The following is a 25,222-nucleotide window of genomic DNA, read 5'->3' as shown; positions in this document are numbered from 1 at the left end:
AGTTATCTGAAGGTCTAAAGAATGTGAGGAAAAGAAGATGGAGTTCTGGGAAGAAGAAAATGTAGAAGAAAGCCAAGACAGTAGTTCAATTACCCAGTGCCTCCTCTTGAGATGATGTGGTTGGGCTGGGTTTGCACATGCCCCGGGGAAATGAAAACTTTGGATTGCTTTCACCGTCTTCTCTAGGTGACTCAAAGGAAAAGTTCAAGGACATGAGCTGGCAGGAATATCATTAAGTCAGTCCTCCTCGTGCCCTGAGAGAGCTGGCAGAGCAGCTCTGAGGGATCCCTGGTAAGGGCATTCTCGAGGGTGCTCATACGCATCCCTAATGACAGACTTGAGGTCCAAAGGAACAGACTGAGAAGTGTAGGCTTTTCAACACAGACCCAGAAGTCCCAGAAACAGGGCTCCTCTTTCAAAAGGTTCTAAAGACCAAAACAGTTTTAAGGTACTGCTGACCATCAGTTGATTCTCAGGGGAATTAAAGCCCTTGATCACCAAGCAAGGATGTGGGGTCACCTGTGAGCTCTGGCATCAGGGGTCTGACCAAGCAGTCTAGAGATGCTCAGACAAAAAGCCTCAGAAGGATGGAAAGCCTTCAGGGAGCCAGGGTATAAAGGTCCTGAGACTACTTACCTCCTGGTTTCCATCCCTGCTGGCTTTACTATGGTCTAGTTAGCTCAGAATGTTAAAGATGGAAGATGCTTTTGAGACTACCTCACTCACCTCCCACATCAGTCTCAGAAAGGGAAAGGAATTTACCACTCTCATCAATCACAACGCTGGGCTCTGGATGCCCAGCCCATCTCTCTTTCCACTTAAACCTAAACACCTGACACCACCATTTGCCTGTTTTGTTAGTTTTTCCTGAACTGTCTTGTTTACCATTCTCCCAGTTTCTGCCACCTTTACCGGGAATAGAGTTCTCATTCACTCTGGTCAAATGAGAAATGATGCTCATAGCTACTAGGGCTACTCAAGCCCCAGAGCCCTGGAGCCAAGAACAGTACATAAAACACTGAAGTCTTCCTGTGTTAAAAGAAGCAGAAGAGTTTTGGTTAAAGAAAACAGCCAATAAACAACTCCATGGCAAAAGACTCAGAGCAACAGTCCCAATCTGGACCTCATTTTTCTACCTATTTATGATGTATTTCAGTTCATCTTATTTCTATAAAACACACATTCATGAAAACCTAGGGTGATGTAAAGGAATTAGCTTTATTTGGAAAAAGCAAAACTGACTGCAACTTGTCATTTTAGGAGGCTGAAGAGACTCAGAAAGCAGATCCTAGCAAGGTAAGAGGGAATCCAGACCCATTAGAGGCCCCCTAATTCAAATGTTAGTCATACACACCAGACAGAAATGCAGGCATCAGCAGAGCAGCTCTGTGAGCAATCCATCACCCTCCTAAAGCTGGGAGCCCCTTGAAGATAGAGACTGTGCAATACTCCCCTCTGGACCACAGCGCATGGGATGTAAGAAGTGCTTGCTAACTGCTTGCTGGGAGAATCAACAATGCCTCGTTCACATGCTTATGGGCACATACACACATACATGGATGTAGACAGAATCCCAGTGAAGACAGTCTTAGCATTAAGCCCCATTTCTAAACCTTTTTCCCCCAAAACTATTATTTTAACTAGGGTAACACTGTTCAAAATACAATGTATTTTTCTCTTTTGCATGTCCTTATGTATATTTAACCTCCTCCTTACTCTATCAGAAGCATCTACTTGCCTCAGGGAAGTTCAGGACAGTTGTAGCAGTGGGCAAAGAGAAAGTGTTCACGTTTAGCTGTTGATATCCTGGGTAGGACTTTTTTTAGTGTTCAGCTTGAATTCTCGACACATTCTTGTGGGAATCAACACATCAAGATCCAAAATGGGTGGACCTGACCATGGAGATCACTTTAAAACAGAGGTAAATAGTACTCAAGATGTCACATTAGGGAGATCCTTGCTACAAGAGAAGGAGAGGAAGCCCTTTTCCTCAAGTATCAGGGGAATGTGGCAAAAATCCAGTCTAGGAGATCAGACACCAGGGTCTCAGCTTCCTCCCATATGCCACCTCAAGGCCCAACCAGAGTTTGGGGGTGAAGGAGGCAGCTTTAGAATATAACACCTCAACAGGTGTGAAGGCACCTGAGAACCCTCAGGCCACTCCTGAAGTGGCTGCAGGCCTCTAGGATAACAGCTGTCATTCAGTCCCATACCCTGATCCACATGGTGTGATGGGAAGAAACAGCACTGGCCTAGTGGGTATATAGTTAGACAAGCCAGGCATAGAGGTTCTGACTTTTCACAGCTGGCACTGAGTGAGCTGGGGATCTGCATATTTCTTCATTCCCTGATGATGGAACTCAGAGATGCTCAGAGAGCCAGTGACCTGAGCAGGCAGAGCCCTGGGGTCGGGACTAGGAGGCTGCCATGCACAGGGACTTTGACCCCACAGACAAACAGTCAGGACATGATTGCTACTTCTTGGTAGCAATATCAGACCATATCCCAGCAAGAAAACACAAGTACAGGGATCAGATCAGACCAGTCCCGCCCCTATGAGGCAAAGACCAGGGGAATCCAACCATCGTACCATGACTCCAAGTACCCCTCTCCCCCTACCACTATCACCACAAGTTCACAGGGGCACCTCTACAGACCCAGATCAAGAGAAGTGGGAGAATAGGAGAAAATCCAAGTGAATGGGAAATTTACCTGTAAGAAACAGTCGTCTAAAAACACATGACATACTACAAACTAGCCAAGTTGAGGTGGGGGGAGATCAGCTCCACATTAGGAAAATTTTAAAGCTACATTTTCTTTGCACATTTGGGTGATAAGGAATGTGCAACTGAGCTGCAGTGTCACCCATCAGAGAAAAGCCCAGTCATTCCGGGCAGTTAGATGAGCCACTCTTCCACTCAGACACATGTCTCTTTTCCAAAAGCAAATGGAACATATCATGAAACGTTTCACTCCAGCCCTGGTGCAGCCAATTCCCTACCAGACATGAAAAAATGTACAGTCCTCAAAGGAGGTACAGCTGTCACTGCCATCCAAGTCCCCTGGCTCAGCTTTCAACCACACTCAAAACCAAGGGAGACCCCAGAGAAAGGCAGCAGAAAAAAATCCCTTTTCATTGACTCAGCAATTTCATTTGTCCAGGGTATTTTACTTCTACTATCTCGCTTTATCTCATATTGCTCCTATGATGTATGGCAGGGCAAGTATGTTTACCTCTCTCTTCAGATGAGGAAAGACAGGTCCCATCTGTAAAAACAGACATTTTAACTGGCTTGGCGAAGTCACAGGGATAATTAGTTGCGGGTAGAATTGGAAACCGAGGTCTCCTGAATCACATCCTTGGATTCTTCTAGCCAAACACAAACTATGGCTTTTGCACACACAACCTAAAGCACTTCCATACCTGTGGTATTGGAATTAACTTTCACTCAAACCCACAAAACACATGTGGCTTTTTTTTTTTTGGCTAATTGTGACTGCAAATCTGGCTCCTAAGTCACTTAAAGGCATACAGCAAAAGAAGCCAAGAATGGCCTCTACCATTTATTTAAATGTCATTAATAAAAGCGTCAGTGAACACTGCACAGAAAGTTAGCCTCCAGAGAACAGGACTGGCTGCTCTCCCTCCTTCCTGAGAATAAAAGCAGACGAAGCATCCTGATTCTGTGGTTGTCCTGCCGTCACCTCAGAAAGAGATTAAATAATGGGTGATGCTCTTGCTACTCTTTGGACCAAATAATGTTCCAGAACAAACACTCGTCCTCAGAAAAGATGGGTTATAAATGTCCACCATTAAGAGAATGGTTAAACAAAATGGGGCATATCCACACAACAGAATGTGACACAACTCTCCAAACAAATGAGGTAGAACATATGCACTGACATGGAAAAATGTCCACAATTACAAAGTGATAAAAAACAAATTGCAGAATAAAAGGGATAGCATAATTCTCTTTTTTGTCAAAATATGAAATAAAGCTACGCATTTGTGATAAATACTTACTTGCATATGTAACAGGTACCTATGTCAGTCGAATTTATCTTATCATCAGGGGAAAAGAGGGAGAAAGAGCATTCACTTTTAAACATCCTGAAACCATCCTGTACTTTCCTTTTGTATGACTATTTCTTACAACAGTATCAATGCCTTTACTCCTCCAGACAAGGGACACATCCTCTGTCTTCTTTCATTACCCCATATAAAGAGTATTAGCTTATGAATGTCTCACTTTGCTCAATAGATACATGTATACTGATATATCATACATTTAAACTAACGGGGAAATGGCTTCATTTAGGAAAAAGTCTAAATGTCTAAATAAATGCTCTATGAAAGTATATCTGAAACCAAATCTCTCTAAACAAAACCTTGTTTACCACCTACTTAAATTATCTTTTAACTTATAGACAATAAACACGTATGAAATGAATCAACAAATGAGTGAAATTCCCTTTCTGATTGATTTCCAATGAGCCATTTTTCCCTGTATCAATCTTCTCCTAACCCCAAAAGACTATAAACTCTTCAGGGACAAAGACTATTTGTTACCCACTTTTAGTAACTCCTTTAGTACCTGGCATAATACTGGGCACATCGTAGACACTCAGTCAATATTGTTTAGTTGATCCATTTGAATGTTTGAACTTCCCTATGTGGATATGAAATTAAAAGAGGCTTACTCCTTGGAAGAAAAGCTATGATCAACTTAGACAGCATTTTAAAAAGCAGAGATGCTACTTTGCTGACAAAGGTCCATAAGTCAAAGCTACGGTTTTTCCAGTAGTCATGTATGGATATGAGTTGGACCATAAAGAAGGCTGAGCTTTTGAACTGTGGTGTTGGAGAAGACTCTTGAGAATCCCTTGGACTGCAAGGAGATCAAACCAGTCAATCCTAAAGGAAATCAACCCTGAATGTTCATTGGAAAGACTGATACTGAAGCTCCAATACTTTGGCTACCTGATATGAAGAGCTGCCTCACTAGAAAAGACCCTGATGCTGGGAAAGACTGAGGGCAGGAGGAGAAGGGGACAACAGAGGATGAGATGGTTGGATGGCATCACTGAGTCAATGGATATGAATTTGAGCAAGCTCCAGGAGATGGTGAAGGACAGGGAAGCCTGGGGTGCTGCAGTCCATGGAGTCACAAAGAGCTGGACATGACTGAGCAACTGAACGACAACAACAGTGTGTATTTTTGCAAAAGAAGGGTGCTTCATTAGTTTTCCAGTGCCTATGGGATATTTGTAAGCAAGCAATAAAAGATCCCCTCTAATTAATCCAGGATAAACAACATATGTTTGCTATATTTTACAATAAATATTGATTTCATAGGTCTTTTTGTTTAAGGTAGAATTGCCTGTCTACACAAAACAGATTCATTTCCTTAGCACAATGTTTCATTATAAAACTCCCAAATGACCTGCACACCAATAAATAGCTCTTATAAAAAGAAAAAAATTCAAGCCAACAAATACTAATCAAGCAAGTATATGCAAGGCACTATGTTAATGGTGAGAAGAAGACAGACAAGTCCAAAGCAAAAGGTAGAGCCTACTTGGGGAAACCAGACATGACCATTTTCCAAGGTGGGGCTTCCAAAACATCTTGGAGTCATCGATGTTGAGTAAAGTTCTGGAAAGAAACTAATGTCCAAACAAGTCTAGTGTACAGCTCACCTCCACCTTGGACATCTCATCCAAGTCACCAAATAAGGACTTAAGAATCCCCTGTTTTCACCTCTACTCTAGAGGCTCCAGGGCTGAGCGAGATGCAGAAGTCTGCACACCTAGCTCACTCTGAATTCAACTGGACAGATCATTCTTTAAAGCAATTCTCACCCGTTCTCCAGAGAATGGATCCAATCCATCTCCTCTCTTTACGGGATCTCAGCACCCTGCAGTCCTTCAGAGGATCTTGGATTCCATTCACAGAGAACAATGAAGTCAGTCTTCTTAATAGCTTAATAAGGACTTTATCATCTGACCTATACATCTGACCTGAAAACCTCCTGGTCTTTTCCCCACAGCCACAGAGGAAGAGGTGTCCCTCCATCCCGGAGATAACCTCTTTGCCTGGGAACCTCATCCTTTCCTGACTTCTGAAGAAGGTAGTGCCCACTCTGATACCCTATCCACACACATACCACTTTCTATCACCTTCAGTGTCTACCACTATTTCCTCCGGTGATTTTTTCTCAAACACTGAAAGATTTTTCTCTCTCTTTAAAGCAAACAAACAAAATTTCACTGGACCTGATAACTTTTTAAAAAATTTACTAAAGTACAATTTGCATGCATAAAATTCCATATATAAGTCTACAACTCACTGAAAGCTCACAAACATATCACACCATACCTATGACCAAGAAACAAGACAAACAGTACTCCCTAAATGCCCCTTCAGTTACCATTGCATTATTTTCCTTACTTTTACTAGCAAACCTCTTCAACAGTGTTCTATCTTCATTTTTACCATCTCCTCAGCTATTTCAGAATAAGCATCCTCTGTTCCATGAATCCTCCCCACAGCCATGCAGATGAGGCTGTTGATCCTTCCTCTCTGTTCTCAGTGTACAGCATGCGATCCTTTGTTTATGTGTCAGGCAACTCCACCAGACAGTCACCCTCCATGTCAGAAAGATGATTTCTAACTTGCTGGTATGGCCTCAGCCTGGCACTTAATTAGGTTCATAGCTGGTGTTTGACACTTGAATATGAATGAATGCAAGAATGAATGAAAAGATCCACTCACTGAAATCTAGTGTTTGCTGAAACTGATCAGTCTCCATCCAGTTCTCATCAAAAGTAATCATGATATTTAGCTGTCAAAATGCAATGGCTAGGATCATGAAGAATGACTAGAAAATTATATCGTTCCAATCACTGCTTAAGCATTCTCTTTATATCCAAATATTTGAGCCCATTATATGCCAATGGCCTGGGGTACAGAGACAACATTTTGCACCCACGCTACAAATGAAAGCTGTGACATCACTCCCAATGGCACTCTGTCTTTCCATGGCCGTAGACCCAACATGGAGTCCTGCCAATCTTTCCCCTTAACTGCTCCTGAAGATACTCCCCCCTCTTCCCACAATCTCCTTTCCAGGAGAGTAACAAGTCAGAGACAGGAATCCCCCAGGAGCACCAGACCCCTCCCCCTAGCCCCCTTTTGTCACATCCAATTAACCATCTGCCATTCTCCTGGGTCTCTCTCTAGGCCCACTGTCCAGCTGCCAACTGAACACTGCGCTTCCCCACCCCCATACCCCATAGATGCCCATTGTCCCTAGGCTGCAGGGCAAGAGTATAGCCACATTCCCAGTCCCTGCCTGCCATGCCCTGGAATAACTAACTGCAAGCTTAAAAATCACGTCCCTACCTATGTGGAAAGAAGGAAGGAAAGAAGAGAGGGAGGGAAGGGGAGAAGGAGACAGGAAAGGAGGGAGGAAAGATGGGAGGGTATCACAGGGGAGGGGAGGGGAGAAGAGGAAGCGACTGCAGCATAATTTGGAAATTCTAACCAGTAATATGATATTATATGCAATATAGTCTTACTAGTAATATATATGGTCATATTCTATTATATATAGTCATATTCTATTACCAGAAGTATGATCCCATTTCTATTACTAATCACAATATGAATATAACTATCACAATCTATAGCTACCAAATCAAGTGATCCTGATAGGTAAGGTTTGTTTATTTTTTACCCATTTTACACATAAGGAAACTGAATCTCAGGAAGGCTGTACCTTGTACAAGACACACAGTAAGTTCCTGTTCTAAGACTCTGATTCTAAAACCGAGCCACACCTAAGGAAATTTCCGCCTCCTCCTACTCCAGGGAATAGAAACCCAGTCCCCCAGAGCCCACCTTTTGGTAATAGGATCCAAAGGATCCCCTGGATTCCTACTCCATCCCCTAGAGGGCCATATAACACGCCTCTCTAAACGACAGTTCTTGGGTCTGCCCCTGAAATAAGAGCTGAAGGGAGGGCTTTGGGGCCAAAGGAATGGGTGTGCTCACTGGCATCGTCCTCTGGTGTGAAGCGTTCCTCTTCATGGAGAATGGGCAAGAAGCTCCTCCATGACCCCTGTCTGCTTCCTCTTTGTTTGAGAGCCTGAGAAGGCAATGGCGACCCACTCCAGTACTCTTGTCTGGAAAATCCCATGGGCGGAGGAGCCTGGTAGGCTGCAGTCCATGGGGTCGCTGAGTTGGACACGACTGAGCGACTTCACTTTCACTTTTCACTTTCATGCACTGGAGAAGGAAATGGCAACAATCCTAGAGACGGGGGAGCCTGGTGGGCTGCCGTCTATGGGGTCGTGCAGAGTCGGACACAACTGAAGCAACTCAGCAGCAGAGGCATTAAGGAAATGGAAAATTCAGAACAGGTCAGTCCCTGACAGAGAGGGCACCCGATGGCCAGGCATGAGCCCTCCTCAGGAAGCTGCCCCAATAACTTCTTGCCTGAATCCTCCTCTTCTGTCCTCTCCTCATTCATTCTCCACCGCCATCTCCCCAACCCCCCCCCCGCCCCCTCCACCCCCCACCCACCCCCCCACCCACCCCCCCACCCCCCCCCGGCTCCCCCGACAACTTCCCTTTCTGACTCACACTGTAGGAAGTGATTCAACAGACCCCTCTAGAGCCTGGAGCAGATCCCACCTCAACCTGCAGAAGAAAGCCACAAGTACTTCTAAAAGGATTGTATTTTGGGACCTCCTTTCTAACTTCTCTGCCCAAGGAACCTTTTAGAGCCGCGCCAACCCAGCTCACCCACTTCACAGCTGCCCTCAGCTTGCACTATCCACCCCAAGCACAGGACCACAAGCCCCTGATCCCCCAAGCCAGGCGATGCTCTCTCTGTTGGGGTTATTGACCAAGCACATGGTGCCCTCATCTGAGCTGCTGGCCAGCTAGCTGCTTTACTGAGGTCCACCTTCCCCCACTCTCCTCCTCTGGCCCGAGGCTCACCCCCAGCTACCCTGGAGATCCACCCCAACGTGCTCATCCAGGATCTTCTTCCTTCAACTGCTCCTCTTTTCCAAATATTCATTCCCTTCCCCAAGCCTGCCTTCTCCCTCCTCCCCACTCCTAGGTATTCACAGATCTTCTCTACCTAAAAAAAGCCTCCCCTCAACTCTGCTACCCATCTCCAACTACTTTATTATTTTTAACCTTCCCTTCACAGCCAAACTTTTCCAAAGAGTCATCTATATGCACTCCCACCACTTCCTCCCCATCCACTCAACTCCCTATTCCCCTTGAAATTTGAATTCCACCTCCCATACACAAGTGAATGTTATTTCAAAGGTTACCAGTGATCTCCCAGTTTCCAGAACTCAGAAGGTTTGTTCAGTTCCCCTCTCCCTCAGCCTCTCTGCAGCACTAGATCCTGTCGATGGCCGGACTGTTTCCAAGCCCTGCTCTTTCCTGGTTCTCCTCCAGCCCTTCACTCGGGTCTACAGCTCTGTCCTTGGCCCTCTGCCCTTAAGTCTGTATACACTTTTCATTTATTATCTCGTCTATTCTGATAGCTCCAGCCACAACTTCTTACGGATATCTCCCAAATCTATATTTCCGTCTCTGGCCTCCCTCCAAAGCTCCAGACTCCCTCCGCTATCCGCCTACTGAATCAACACCTCCCTAAGCTATTTCACTGACACCTGAAAAGCAACATATCCTAAAGAAAGTTCCCAAATCCTCCCTCTCCTCTGCCTCCCCACAGCTGCTCCTCCTCTTCCTGAACTCCTGATTTTCATTTAGGGTACTTCCATCCTCCCCGTTACCCAACTAAGCTTTGAAGTCATCTTTGAGACCTGCATCTTCCTTAACACCTCTTCATCCAAGTTACCAAGTCCTATAGACATTACCTCTATAAGTTTCCTCATAGCCACCCTGCCTCCCCATTTCAACTCTGCCATCTCAAGTTCAGACTCTCCTAACCTTTCACAGTGGTCTCCCAGTCCAGCTCTGGCTACCAGTTCCTCCCCTGTTGCAACTGACCCTCTGCAGGGCAGCCAGATTTATCTTCCTGATGACATCAGCACCCCAGTCAGAAACTTGCAGTGGCTCCTGAAAGCAAACTGAAGAAAGACCATACTCTTTGGCCTGTCACTCAAAGCCCGTGGTTATCTAAGAGTCCAGTAAATGTTTAATAAATGAAGCAATCAATCAACTTGGTCCCCATCCCCTTCTGACTTTGCTCTCCCACTGATCCTCCACCTGAATCCTCTGAGTCATATAAACTAGACCACTGACTGTCCCCAAATATGCCATGGATGGTCGCACCTTTTTTAACACTGTTTGAACACTGTCTTCTCCATCTAAAGTCTACCCATCTTTCAAGTCTCAAGAAGTAACTACTTCCTTGAGGACACAGTTCATTTGCCACTTTTCCTTCTACTTGTTTATCCCTCATATCTGTGTTTTCTAGCTAATATCCAGCTCTCTTCTAATAAAGCCATGGGACAGAAGGGGAGGAGATGAAGCTAATTCTCCAACAGTTTCTTCTTTACTTCTTTGTAATAATTCCTCTGTCCTCCCAGCTAATTCTCTCTGTTCCCTCACTCAACAGCAGACACAATTTCAAGCAGCTCTATTGATCCAACAGCCCTGTGGCTGTCAATCATTTCCTAGTTATTCTGCTGCCAGTCATTCACACTCAAAGGAGTGGCAGGAGGAGTCTGAACAGCATGCAGACAGAGCAGGAGCAGGAACAGACTGATTCACTGCACCCACCTGAGGCTCAGTGGAAGCAAGACCCCCATTCTTGCTGGGCTTCTCTAGATGGTATGGGGCCATGTGGCCCAGGGCCTGGGGGACTGGCATTTTTATACTTTGGTGGAGGAGAAGAAGTGCCTTGATTTGTTGCAAGGAGGGTGCCCCATCCAGTTCCCATGGGAAACCAAACTGAGAAGGATTGGAAAAGGTCCCGTGGAGGTCAAATTTAATAAAAGAATACTTGCCAGAAGAGGTACTTAGGGTAATACAATGTTCGATTTGGAAAGAACTACCTACATAAATTTGGAGAGAATTGTACAACTTATAAAGACCTTTCACATACAGTGTCTTATTTGAGTCTTTCAACAGCCCTATAAGGGAACTGGAGTGGGGGCAGGCATCATCCTCATCTTACACTCTAGGTGCTACTCCCTCGCCCAAGTCATCCAGATAAGTAGAGAGCAATGGGGTGGGTTCACCTCCTTCTCTCTTACCTGACCTTCTCAGCCTCTTTCACAGCCTTTTTCTCCCTTTCCCATCCCTTAACTTCAAGTGCTCCCTGAGGGGGGTATTATAATTATATCCATTTTCCTTCCTGCTCTATATTCTTTCTTGCAATGATTTTATACACTCCCAGAGCACAGCACATGGCTGCACTAGGCACTCGATAAATATTTGTCAAACAAATGACGAAATGAATGAAAGAAAAAGAGCCAAGGCCCAGACTCTAGCCTTCTGATTCCACCCAGGCTCCTGCACACCACTGTGATGCCTCTCCAGCACCCCTTCACTTCATGTCAAAGGCCCTGCGTGGTCCCCCTTCAGGAGAGTCCCTCAGCCTCTGTGCCATCACATTCACTTAATAATGAAAACAACTGCTAAGGACAGCTAGGATTTCTTGTGTTCCTAATGTGGGTCAGAAACCACCAGATGTTATTTACATGTTTTTCCTATTTAATTCTCTCAACCTGTGAAATAAGCATTCTTGGTCCCATTTTGCAGAAGACTGAGGATGACATAGATTATTTAATTCATTCAATATTCCACCCCTGATTAGTGCTGAGCCTCTCTGATCCAAAACCCATGATCATCCAGCTTCTTGGCCTTAGCACCACTGACAATTGGAAGCTGGAGAATTTTTTATTGTCCTGTGCATTATAAGATGTTCAGCAGTATTCTAGACTTCTACCCAAAAATTCCAGTTGCCACCCCCTCCCTGAGTTATGGCAACCAAAAAACGTCTCCAGACACCGCCAAATATTTCTTGGAGGACAAAACTGCCTCCATTTGAGAACCACTAAACTAAACCCTACTGCCTACCTCCAAAAGTGAATTACCAAGTTCCAGAACCAGAAAGAACTGGAAAAGTAAAAGCGTTCATTCTTCAACAGCTAAAAAGGACCTCTAGTTCACCTATTCTGGTGTTTTACTGACATTGACAGTCAGGAAGATTTGTTTCACTTTTCAACTAATTTCTTTCTACAGCTTCAGTTTATTCCAACATTTCTTCCATACCCCAAGGGATTATCAAATACAACTGGATAGAATGTACCAATAATTGAGTTATTGATGATTGCTGGCACAAGGATAAAGCAAAGCCTCCCAAATCTTATGGAAGTGTGAATAGATGTTATATGTCCTAAAATATATTAAACTAGAAATAACCAATATAAATACAATATTAAAAATATTAACTACATTTCCTTTTCAGAGCAACAAAGTCCTCTCCCAATACTCCATCAGAAGTTCTTGAGAAATGGCATGATCAAAACCCAAATCATGATGGGTGGAAGTGAAGGAGAATCAAGAAGGAATGGTAAATATTAAATTAAGCATCATGTTTACATTCTGCAGCAAACACAACATCAAAAAGAGATGTTTTTCTTTGCTGCAGAAGAGCACTCAGAAGCCACCCCTCACGGGTGCCTGACTATGCACAGACAGGATGACGATATTTACCCAAAAAACTGCACACCAACATAGGATGTTATTCCAAAATGTCCCTTGTCTATGATCTGGACCTTACAATGTCCAGTTCTCTAGGTGGCATGGGGTTTTTATTTGAGAGAAAAACTGAAAGGGTAGTCAGTGAACACCAATATATCACCACCTTAGATTCAGCAACTGCTTATATTTTGCTGTGTTTGCTTTACCTATATCAGAGGGAGATGGCTTGTTTTGGTTTGGTTTTGGTGACTCATAAACTTTTTAAAAGATCTTTTAAAGAACAAATCATTTAATTACGTGAAAAGGCTAAAAACAATATAATACCTCTGATGAAGTGAGAAAATGAGTATAGACAAGTGAGTGTTGTAGGAATTCCGGAGGGAGAGTTGCTCTTGTGGGCTGTGAAAGCTTCCAGAAGAATGTGGTGCTCAAGTTTTGAAGAATGAGTTGCATTTGTAGAGCAGGGGTGAGGAAACATGAGTCAAACTGCCCTTGGACAGTGAGAAGAGCAGCCTGGCTAAAGCTGAGGTATGAAAGACAAACTTGACCCTAAAGACAGTAGAGGGTCACTGTAGGTTCATAAACCAGGTGTGATGAAAGTACTGCAACCTACTTTAGGAAGTGCAATCTGTCGCAGACGCCAATTTGGAGTGGGGGTGAGAGAGCCAATTCCAATGGGCAAGAATAAAGGCTACTGAAAGAGTCCATGGCACCATAATGGGTCTCCTGGCATAGGGCAGAAGCCCTGAGAATGAAGAGCATGGGCTCACTATGAAAGATAATTCAACAGAGATAGTTAGAAGAGAGACTCCTCAGAGACAATACCAAGGTGTTAAATATCAACCCTAGGAAAGAGAAAATACCAGTAATAGGAATAAAGAAGACAAGAGGAGAAGCTAGTTTAGGGACTTGGAAAGACAGAGTTGAGTGTGAGGTTGACCAAAGTCCAAGTAATAGCAAACAATCCAATTAAAAATGTCTTGACTCACAAGACCAAAGCTCAACAGATATTTCCACATCAATTTCATTAAATTTATCCTCTGATTTTTTTTCCTTTGAGTCTTAAAGAAAGACGTTTCTCCTCAGTTCACCAAAGCCAAGATTTTACTTTTACTAGGGAACCTCCTCTGTCTCATCTCTTCAGATATCTAACTCAATCAATCTAGCATCTTCAGTTCTTCCTGCCCAGAAGCTCCCTCCCTTCCACATCTAACGCTGTTCTGACTCTCGAACAAAAAAAATGAAAACTCTTTTTCTTGATGCTAATATCCTGTCTGACTAGCACCCAAATTCTTTTTGCTTTCACCAGTAAACTCCTACCCACCCCAAATGCCTACCCCGGAATGCCTCTTCTAATACTGTGCTCTCAAGAGCTCACAGTGGCCTTCTTTTTATCACATCCAGTGACACTTACCTGGCATTCCTCTTGTTCAACCTGTCTGCAGCCTGTCATCACATCAGAACCCACGCTGACTCCCTGGGGTCTCTAGGATCAAGTCTCCTTTGCTGCCACTTTCTAAACAAGGGTTTCTCCCCCAAATTCTAACTTTAGCCCTCTCCTCTTCCCTCCACCCCCTCCCTCTGAGAGCTGATGCATTCACAAGCCTCAGCTGCAGCAAGCCTCGATGCAGAAGGCTTCCAAGACCAGCCCTAATCTCCTGCCTGTGCCCCTGTCTGGAGTCCCATTTCTCCCACAAACCAATTCCACCTGTATGCTCCTCAATCAACCTGAATTTTCCACACCCAAAGCGAACAACATTATCTGCCCGGCAAAACCCAGCTCCTGTCCTCAACCAGAGTGCATCAATCAAGACAATGTTGGTCCTCTATGCTTTCAACCCAGTTACTCCCATTTTCTTGTGGACTTAATTTTCTTTCCCTCCTACAACAAGTTTGTCAATAAATTCCCATATTTATGCCTTTGACAATGCCTTTCTCTCCGAGTGGTCCCTGAGTCCCCATTCTTTCTGCCACTAACCCAGCCAAGCCCCTCTCCCTCAGTTCTGGGTCACTTTTGCATTTGGATTCTTTCTCTCTTTTATCAACTCCATCTATCATATGACCCCCCAGATAAACCTTTCCAAATATCACCTTCTTCAGGATGTGCCCTTGATCAAGAACCTAAAATGACTCCCTACCAATCTGGAATCAAATCCAATCTCCTCTCTCTTGGGCTTCCAAGACTCTCCCTATCTGGTCTTGTCCTATTAACAAACTCTGTTTCCCATTCCTCCCTTCCCTACACTTTCTGCTCCATCTTCCCAGCATCCTCAATGTCAATGCCTCAACCTCCCTGAGATTTTGTCCATGATTCTCCTCCTACCCTCCATCTCTCCTTCATAGGGTACCCTCAGTCCCTCTCCTCGGTAGTTCTGCCAACTTTTTATCTTAGAGCACCATAATGTTCAGCAGTTAATTAATCTCTAATTGAAGAGTAATTGTAATCTTCTTTTAAAAGCTCTTGGAGGAGAGAGACCACGTTGAATGTTTCTATCCCACAGCACCCTGGACAGCAGAAGGTTCCTTAGTAGGAGCTGAAAAGTCCTTGTTGGTTTTCTGTTCCCAATTCTGAGTTTCTATATTTCCCCTCCTCTGCCTCATAACCATGATCAATAAAATTATTGTGACACACTTTCCCAGGCTTGGATCAAAGAGTTCCCAGAAAGACAGTACAGAATACACCAGTCTGTAAGACTGGGGTGTGGGGTGTGTGTGCTTCTCTCTGTGTGTCTATCTATCCATGTACACGTATGGATATAGGATTTAGAAAATGGAGCTTAATCCATGATCAAAAGAACTTAAGTACCAAAATAATCAGAAGAGGACAAGGAACCAAAATGACAGAATTAGCTGAAACATGTCTAATTAGAGGCAGAGTATGCCAGAGTTTTGACAAAGCAATTGCCAGTCTGGTCTTTGTGTGAGCAAAATTTTCCACCAGTAAGTAGAGGGTAACCCTGGCCCCAGGGACTTTGAAAATGTGCTTGAAGCTTTCTCAGTGCTTCGACTAAATAACTTTATAATCTGTCCAACCTACCAGGTGTAGAGCACTATATTCCATAAAGATTAGGGGATCAGAAAGGAGACAGTTAAGAAATATGGTCTTTTCCAGGTTTAAGAATCCCCAGGCTAGAGATTGGAAGGGAGTAAGATCAGAAAGCAGAGCACAGAGGGCCACTCAGATGGGTGGTGGTCCTAGACCCTACCACAGATAGCCTGCTTCCCCTCTTACAACTTGTTACACATTGTCAGTCATTTTCAGCCTTATCTGTTGTAGATTTCACCCTTCTCTGATTTGAAGAGCACATCAAACCTAGCCACCGCCCCGCCCCCCACCTCCAATAAGGCTGCCCAAGGAGGAAAGAGAATACCCCCGGCAGGATTCCACAGGAGACAGTCCCCAGTCAGTTATTTACTCTGTGATTTTAGCCAGAGCTAGACAATGTAAGCCCCATGTTGTATTTTGAAAGGCCCTGGGAAAAGTAACACATTGGACCATTATAGGTCATTAACACCATTAACACTGTGTGAATTCATTTGTCAGAAATTAGCAAGCCTCCAGAAACTGAGATCTGCTCCAAGTGCCTGGGACAGAGAATGGACAGGAACTAGTGTTTGGATGGTAGAAAAAGGGAAGGAGGAATGGGTGCCAAAAGATACAAGTAGGTCCAGAAAGGGAAGGTAGGAAAACTCATACTTCAAGAGTTTTCCCCACAACTAACGAAAGGCAGACTTCTGTGCCAGACGAGAGGCAGGAGTGGGGCAAGGTGGGGGAGTCAGGGAAGACATCCTGGTGAATGTTTCCAGATATGACTTAACCTCTCTCCTAGACTATAAACTAAGGTTATAAACTCAGGTCAGGCACGTTTTTAGAATGTGAGTGTAAGGGGGCTGGGGGAGGCGCTGCGGGGCGGTGTATATTAGAAACCACGACTGGGTAAAAGGACAGGGAGACAAGGCTGAGCCTTGAGAAGCAGGGTAGGATAACAGGGGCTCTTTCTGTTTTCTCCAGGCTCTGGCATCAGCTCCTGTCCTCCATCTCTTTACTCTTCAGACCAACTAGAAAATGAACATATGGGTCGACCAACTCTTGACTTCTAAAGCCACAAGTCTCCGCAACAAAGCACCCCACCCCTTCCCCTCAGATGACCTCCAGGGCAGGGCAATGAGGTTAGGAAACAGACGGGTGTGCAGGGAGCCTCCAGAGCCAACCTGCTCCTTGACCCTACCAGTTCATGCGCTTTAATCCAATTTCCAGAAAGAGGGGGTCCCCATAACTTACTGGACTCTTTGGGACAAAGATTCCAGACAAAATGGTTCCAGATATGGAAGATGGGGAGCTCTACCTACCGAGTTGGTGGAAGCCGCAGGTAAAGAGGAGATGGAGAAACCCTGGTTATCAGAGAAACAGGGCCACAGGTGGTGGGAGAGGAGAGTGGTCGGCCTCTGCTCTGGGAAAGGGGCTGTGCAGCCAAGGAACCTGCGACTCAGACCCAGGACTGGGTGGTGGCGGGGGCAAAGAACAACCGTGAAAGCAGGTCTGGCGGGGGAGCTCTACATACCACAGGCAAGCAAAGATTCAGTGGGTGTGTATGAGGGGGACGCTAACTCACATGTCCAGAATGAGTGATTTTTATGAAAAGCTCCTGCGTTCCCATCACTGGAGAAGAGGAGGACAAGGACGAGGTCCCAGGCGCCCACCGCCCTCCCAGCCGAGTCCGCCTCTGAAGTCTGAGACGCCCGGCTCCTCACACGCATCAGGCTCCGCGGTCCACCGTCCGCCCCGCTCCTGACTGTCAGGCTGCAGCCTGCGCGACTCCCGGTCCCTCTTTGCATATCAGGGCCCGGGGCCCCTGGCCCGGAGCAGGGGTGCGGGCGCGGGGCGGCCAGAGCCAGGCTGACAGGCGCTAGGGGGAGGGGGGAGTGAGGGAGGGGCGGGGGGAGCCGGGAGCGAGAGCGGCGCGCTGCAAAGTGATCCAACCTCGCCCCATCCCCGCGCTCCGGGAGAAGGCGGCCCACCGGGACCGCCTCCCGCCTCCCCACACAGACTCCCGCAAGTGGGGTGAACGCCGAGGGGCGCCAAGCTCCCAGCCCCCACCCCTCTCCAAAACGCAACCAGCACTGCCATAACAACAAGAATCTCGGCAACTCCAGGCCGGACGACTAGGGGGACAGCACCCCCAACACGCCCGCCCCAGCAACAGTCTCGTTCCCCAAACTTGTCCGAGAAGCCGCGTCCAGGGCAGCAGCCCCCCACCCGCCCCACCCCCTCAAGCTCCCCGCGCCCTGCCCAGCTTACCTGTCCGGAAAAAGGCGTCCACGTCCGAGTCGGCGGCTCCTCCTTCCTCCGCTGCCCCCTCCGGGGGGTTCATGACTGGGGGAGGGCGTCCACGGGTAGCCGGGGGGCGGCCAAGCCCGGGGCCGAGGGCTGCTCTGTGGGCGGAGGGCGCTGGGCTGTGGACACCGGGCTTCGAGGGCGGCCGGCCGGGGCGGCTGGGCTGGGGCAGAGGACGCCGAGGCTCCCTCAGGCGGAGGCGCACGGCGGGCTGGGGGCGCCTGCCGCGGGCTCCCCCATGGTCCCCCTTCCCCGGGGGGCGCTGGCCGCCTGCGGTCTGCCCGGGCCGGGGTCCGAGCTGCTTGGGCGCCCGCTCTCCCTCAGCAGCGGCAGCTGGCTCTCCTTCTCGCCCGTCTGCCTGTCTCTATTGTTCAGCCCTGCTCCGCTCTCCTCTTTATTTTTCCTCCTCCCTCCCACCCTCCCTGTCTCTCTACCTCCTCCCTCCCTCGCTCTATCGCCCGCACGCTCTCAGCCTCCCTCCCTCGCTCGCTCTCTGGCTCCCCCTCTGGCTCCCTCCGCCGCCGCCGCCGCCGCCGCCTCGCAGCTCCTCCCCCGGCTCCCGCTCTTCAGTCCCGGCCAACAATGCCCAGGGCAGCGCCGAGCTCAACTGAAGCTTCGGCCCGGGCCGGGGTCGCCGCGGGCCCCCGGCGGCGCGGACGCCTCCCTCCCCCCCGCCTCCCCGCGCCGGCCTCTCCTAGGAGCCAAGCCCGGGCCCCCTAGCTATTGTTTGCGGCTGTGCTAGGCCGGCTTCCTGAGCCCCGCAGGAAAAGCCCCGGCGAAGAAGGCGGCCGGGGAGGGGGCGGGGCCGCCGGGCGAGTCCGGGGCCGCCGGGCGCACGCCGGGCTTGCCGAGGGAGCTCGGACGCCTGAGCCCCGCGTGCTCAGCCTCGCCCCTATCGCTGTTCCTACTCCCGCCCGGCGGCGGTCGCCTCCTCCACCCCACCCCGTTTCTCAGGTGTATGAGCCGCGACCCCCCTCAAGCTGCCTGTCCCCCAAGATGGGCTCATCTGTCTCTAGAGGATGGACCTTTCCCCTCTCCTTCTCGACAAGCTCCCTTCTGTCTCCTTGACCTCCTGAGCCTTTCGCATTTTCCTCACCAACTCTTAGTTCCTCTCTCTCTCTCTCTCTTTTTTTTAAAGCTTTTCTCTTCCTTTCTCCCCTTTTCAGCGCCCCTTAAACATCTCTGCCTGTCTCAGTGACTCTTTGTCCAGTTCATTTTTCTTGCGATGTGCCCCTGCCTATCGTTCCCTCCGTGACTCTCTTCTGTCTCTCATTTGTCTCTGTCCTGCCTCGGTACTTGGCCAGTGTCTCAACGCCCCTCTTGGACAGCTGTCAAACTCCCTAATCCCCGGGGCCTTCTCTGTTTTGTTCTTCTCCCTCGTGTGAATGGAGAGATCCAGTTGGCCAGGAGAAAGGAGGTGTTACAGCAAGCTGAATTTCAATTAAAGTGGGGAGAGGGACAGGAGAGGAATGGGGAAGACCTCAAAAAAGAAAGCAGATGCTGTATGGGGTAATTAATGCAGTGATTGTATTGTGCCAATTGGTTTTTAAGCAATAATTAAACAATAATTAGCCAGTATTCTGTTTATAGTCCTAGTGACTGCAAAGCTTACAAAACAGAGGCTCTTTAGACCTGAGTACTTAATGTGGTGTGTTGGAGGCTGTTGTTGCTACCTCATCCAGACAGATGGAGAGGCTGTGGCCTGACCTAATGTGTTAAAAACACACCTAATAGGAAAGTCAGATAGTGTAGTGTAAAACTGATGGACTGCTACCCACCAGCCAGAATCTCCCAGATCTGTCATCACTGGTAACCTACTTGGTTCCATCTCTCTCCAGGTAAAGCACCTGGAAACTCTCCAGATCTACAACCAGCTAACTCTTAACAGCAAATAGATTTAAATGCGTTTTTAGTGAACCCTTTCTGGTTCCCTGTACTCCTTACTTTCCTTACTGAATGTCACAATTATTTTTCAACCATTGAAAAAAAATAAGTACAGTTGCCTGTCTTCAATGTTGGGTACATCTATCAGGCCCCATTTCTTAAAAATTATTAATAGAGACTCTGACATCACAAGTTCATTGCCATGAGATCTAATTCATCTGGTCCAAATAGCTTGAATTGCCTTAAAGCAACCAGATGCCCCTTTACTTACCACCTGCCCTGACAATAAAAGGACTTCTCCTTTGTCTTTTCTAAGTTTTACCTTCCCTTTTACCCTAAGCTGACACTCTGGCCTGCACTCCCACACATACACATGATGGCAGAGCTGCTGTGAACTGGCACCATTGTGCAGACAGAGAACCAGAGGCCTGGCAAGAGCATTGCGTGTGTGCTAAGTCATTTCAGTCGAGTCCAACTCTCTGTGACCCTATGGACTGTAGCCTGCCAGGCTCCTCTGTCCATGGGATTTTCCTGGCAAGAATACTGGAGTGGGTTGCCCTGCCCTCCTCCAGGGGATCTTCCCAATCCAGGGATCGAAGCTGTGTATCTTATGTCCCCTGCATTGGCAGGTGGGTTCTTTACCACTAGCACCACCTGGGAAGCCAGGCAAGAGCATTACCTCATCCCAAATTCAAAGGAAATATGTTTAGAGAAAAGTTCATGTCAAATTTTCAATAGATGTGGACCAGAATGGGGGAAAAACTTATGAAATGACACATTTAAAAAAAAAAAAATTTGGCAATTTCTATTAAGGTTTTAAATGTTCATGGCTATATTAATATCACACAAAGATTTCCTAGCAAAAGCTGTTACTAGGGATAAAAAGGGACATTTCAGTTAATCGACTGCACACACAATCCTAAAATGTTTTGCATCTAAGAAAATTTCAAAATATATGAAGCAAAATTGATAGGACAAAACAGAAACAGACAAATTCACAATTATAGTCAGAAATTTTAACCTCTATCTCGCTCAATAATTGATAAGGAAATAGATCATCAATAAGGATGTGAAGGACTTGATCAATGCTATCAACCAGCATTCTATAAACTGACATTTATAGAATACTCCACTCAATAACAGCAAATATACATTTTTCTTCAAGTACACAGGTATTAAGTACACAAGATAAACTCTATGCTAAGCCATAAAACAAGTTTTGAAAAATGTAAGAAGATTAACATCATGCAGATTATACCTGTTGTTTTTTTTTAAAAAGCATGTAATATTCTCTGAACACAATGAATTAAGCTAAAAATTAATAACAAATATATGAAAAAAACCCATATATATGAAAACTAAATAAATACTTCTAAGTAACCCATGATCAACTAAGAACTCAGTGGAGATATTAGAAAGAATTTTTAACTGAATAAAGATGAAAAAACATCATATAAAAATCTATGAAACAGAGCTAAAACAGTACACAGAGGGAAATTTGTAGTACTAAAATTCCTATTTTGTAAAGTCTCAAATCATTGATCTCCTGTTCTGCCTTAAGAGCAAAAGAAATCCAAAGCAGAAGAATAGAAAGTTTAAAAGATTAGAGCATTAAAAAATTAAATATATAACAGAAAAACAAGGAGAAAAATCAGTGAAACTAAAAGAAAATTCTTTGAGAATATCAATAAAATTGATAAACCTCTAGCCAGACTGCAATAAGGAAACAGATAATACTCAAATTAGTATTAGCAAACAAGAGAAGTGATATCACTATAGATTATAGATAGGTAAAAAGAACAATAAGGGAATATTATGCACAATTTTATGCCAACAAATTTGACAACTTAAAATGGATAAATTCCTTGGAAGACATGAACAAAATTTCATTTATGAATAAGTCAGTTCAGTTCAGTCGCTCAGTCATGTCCAACTCTTTGCAACCCCATGAATCGCAGCACACCAAGCCTCCCTGTCCATCACCAACTCCTAGAGTTCACTCAGACTCATGTCCATCGAGTCAGTGATGCCATCCAGCCATCTCATCCTCTGTCATCCCTTTCTCCTCCTGCCCCTAATCCCTCCTAGCATCAAAGTCTTTTCCAATGAGTCAGCTCTTTGCACGAGGTGGCCAAAGTACTGGAGTTTCAGCTTCAGCATCATTCCTTCCAAAGAAATCCCAGGGCTGATCTCCTTCAGAATGGACTGGTTGGATCTTCTTGCAGTCCAAGGGACTCTCAAGAGTCTTCTCCAACACCACAGTTCAAAAGCATCAATTCTTCAGTGACCTTTTAGAACTAACACCCAAAAAAGATGTCCTTTTCATTATAGGGGACTGGAATGCAAAAGTAGGAAGTCAAGAAACACCTGGAGTAACAGGCAAATTTGGCCTTGGAATACGGAATGAAGCAGGGCAAAGACTAATAGAGTTTTGCCAAGAAAATGCACTGGTCGTAGCAAACACCCTCTTCCAACAACACAAGAGAAGACTCTACACATGGACATCACCAGATGGTCAACACTGAAATCAGATTGATTATATTCTTTGCAGCCAAAGATGGAGAAGCTCTATACAGTCACCAAAAACAAGACCAGGAGCTGACTGTGGCTCAGATCATGAACTCATTATGAATAAGTAGATAACTTAAATAGACTTATATCAAAGAAATTAAATTTGTAGCTTAAAAGCATCCCACAAAGAAAACTCAAGACCCGTATAGCTTGAATGTTGAATTCTATGAAACATTAAAGAAATAATACCAAGTCCATACACACTTCTCCAGAAAAATTTGAAAAAAAGAGACTATTTCCCAACCAATTCTATCAGACCAGCATTACTGTGATGCCAAAATCAAACAAGGACCATATAAGGGAAAAACAAAACTATAGTTTGCTATCCTGCATGAACACTGATGCAAAATTCTTAATAAAATTTTAGCAAGTCAAATAAAAAATGTTAGTAAATATATAAAAAGAATAATACAACAGGACCAAGAGGGTCAGTTTATACCAAGGAAGCAAGATTTATTTAATATTTGAAAATCTATCAATGTAATTTGCCACATGTTATGGATTGAATTGTGTCCCCTGCACCAAAAAAAAGATATGTTGAAGTGAGAGTGGATACCTAATCTGAGGTATCTGTGAATGTGACCTTATTTTGAAATAAATTCCTTGTAGATGTGATCAGTTTGGATAAGTTCATTAAGGTGGACTCTTATCCATTATGACTGGTATCCTTATAAGAAGAGACAACCTATGTGAAGACAGGAAAAACACCATGTGACAACAGAAGCAGAGACTGGAATGATGCAGCCACAAGCCAAGGAGCATCGAGAATTGACAGCCACCACCAGAAGGTAGACAGAGGCGAGGAAGGGTTCAGGATTCTACCCAGAATCTCAGAGGGAGCGTGGCCCTGCTGACACCTTGATTTCAGACTTCTGGCCTGCAGAAGTGGGACAAAAGAAACTTCTGTTCTTTTAAGCTACCCAAATTTTGGTACTTTGTTATGGCAGCACTAGAAAATTCATATACTGGATCTAAAAAGAAAAGCCATATGATAATTTGAATAGATACAGGAAAGGCATTTGACAGAAAACAACATCTATTTCTGATCAAAACTCGCAGCAAACTAGGAATTGAAAGAACTTCCTCAACTTAATAAATGGCATCTACAAAAAAACCTACAGAAACATTATACTAAATGGCACAAGACTAAATGCTTCCTCCAAAGATCAGAACAAAATAAGCAAGAATATCCACTCTCACTCCTATTCAACATTGTACTAGATGTTCTAACCAGGACAGAAAGTAAGAAAAAGAAATTAAAGGCATCCAAATTGAAGAGGTAAAACTGTCTTTATTCATAGACAACATAATTGCCTATTTAGAAATCCATGAAATCCATCAAAATGCCACTAGAACTAATAATGTGTTTAGCAAGATTCCAGGATGTAAGACCAATATTTAAAAATAAATTGTATTTGTATACACTAGCAATGAGGGTTGTGAACAGAAGTTTAAAAGCATCATTATTTATATTAGCTTGGAAAAATATGAAATATGAAGGCTACATCTGATAAAAAAGATATGTAAGACCCATGTGGTGTAAACTACAATATATTCTGAAAGAAACCAAAGAAGACTTAAGTAATAGGAGAGATATACTGTGTCATGATCAGAAGACTCAAAATGCTTAAGACATCAATTTTCTCCAGATTGATGATCAGATTCGATGCAACCCCAATCAAGTTTCTGTAAGGTTTTTTTGTAGATATTGACAAGCCAATTCAATGTGAAGAAAATAAAAAATCCAAAACAACTAAGAAAAAGAGGGAAAAAATTGGAGGACTTACACTCCCCAATTTGAAGACATTATAAAGTTACAGGAATTAAGACAATGTAGCACTGGTGTAAAGACAGACAAATAGATCAATGGAAGAGAGCACAGAAACAGACCCACACATGGACTGTCGATTGCTTTGCAACAAAGATCGAAGGGAATTCAGTGTAAAAAAGATAGTCTTCACAAACGGTGCTTGAAAAACTGAAAATATGTTAGTTTTCTATGACTGCTATAACCAATTGCCACAAACTTAGTGGCTTAAAACAATACAAATTCTATTATCTTACAGTTTTGGAAGTCAAAAGTCTAATATGGGTCTCACTGTGCTAAAATCAAGGTGTTAGTGGGATTGTGTTCTTCCTGGAGGCTCTGGGAGAGAATCTGCCTCCTTGCTTTTTTTCAGCTTCCAGAAGCCAGCTGCATTTTTGGCTTTTGTCCTCCTTCTTCATCTTCAAATCCACCTGCGGGCCTTTCACATTGCCATCTCTCTGGTTCTCTCTTTAGCCTCCCCCTTGCACTTTTAAGGGCCCTTGTGATTATACTGGGCCCACTCAGAATAATCCAAGATAATCTCCCTACTTTAAGGTTGCTCCCTACTTTTAGAAACCACAATTTCATCTGAAACCTTAACTCCCATGTAATTTGCTATGTAACAATAACATAATCACAGGTTCTGAGCCTGGGAGGTAGACATCATTGGGGGAAGTGCCTGATTCTATCACAATATCCATATACCAAAAAAAAAAAAGATAATTTGGATCAATATTTCAAACTATATACAAAAACTAACTCAAGATGGATCATAGACCTTAAAGTGTACCTAAAACTATAAAATTTCTAGTAGACATTGAAGAAAATCTCTGTGATTTTGGTAGTCAGTTTCTTAGCTATGATGCCAAAAGCATAATCCTTAAGAGGAAAAAAATTATAAACTTGACATCATCAAAATTAA

At 44.8% G+C, this 25,222-nt stretch overlaps 1 protein-coding gene across 19 annotated transcripts in view; it reads right to left on the bottom strand.

Annotated features, from left to right (window-relative positions):
* KALRN (kalirin RhoGEF kinase) overlaps nucleotides 1–18,430 on the bottom strand; it is a 692,612-nt gene extending 674,182 nt beyond the window's left edge. For 8 of the 19 annotated variants that reach the window (XM_027536186.1, XM_027536241.1, XM_027536257.1 and 5 more), the window contains exon 1: nucleotides 18,003–18,426. In XM_027536186.1, the coding sequence (XP_027391987.1) occupies nucleotides 18,003–18,075 (73 nt within the window). In that variant the 5' untranslated portion in view covers nucleotides 18,076–18,426. Of the gene's footprint in view, nucleotides 1–18,002 lie in introns of all 19 variants that reach the window. The other 11 variants (XM_027536301.1, XM_027536291.1, XM_027536282.1 and 8 more) reach the window with 3 other exon arrangements.
* Between the last annotated feature and the right edge of the window lie 6,792 nt (nucleotides 18,431–25,222).

This window comes from Bos indicus x Bos taurus, chromosome 1 (genome assembly GCF_003369695.1).
Source record: "Bos indicus x Bos taurus breed Angus x Brahman F1 hybrid chromosome 1, Bos_hybrid_MaternalHap_v2.0, whole genome shotgun sequence".
NCBI classification, from domain to species: domain Eukaryota; kingdom Metazoa; phylum Chordata; class Mammalia; order Artiodactyla; family Bovidae; genus Bos; species Bos indicus x Bos taurus.
This window is presented reverse-complemented; position numbering and strand designations above follow the sequence as displayed.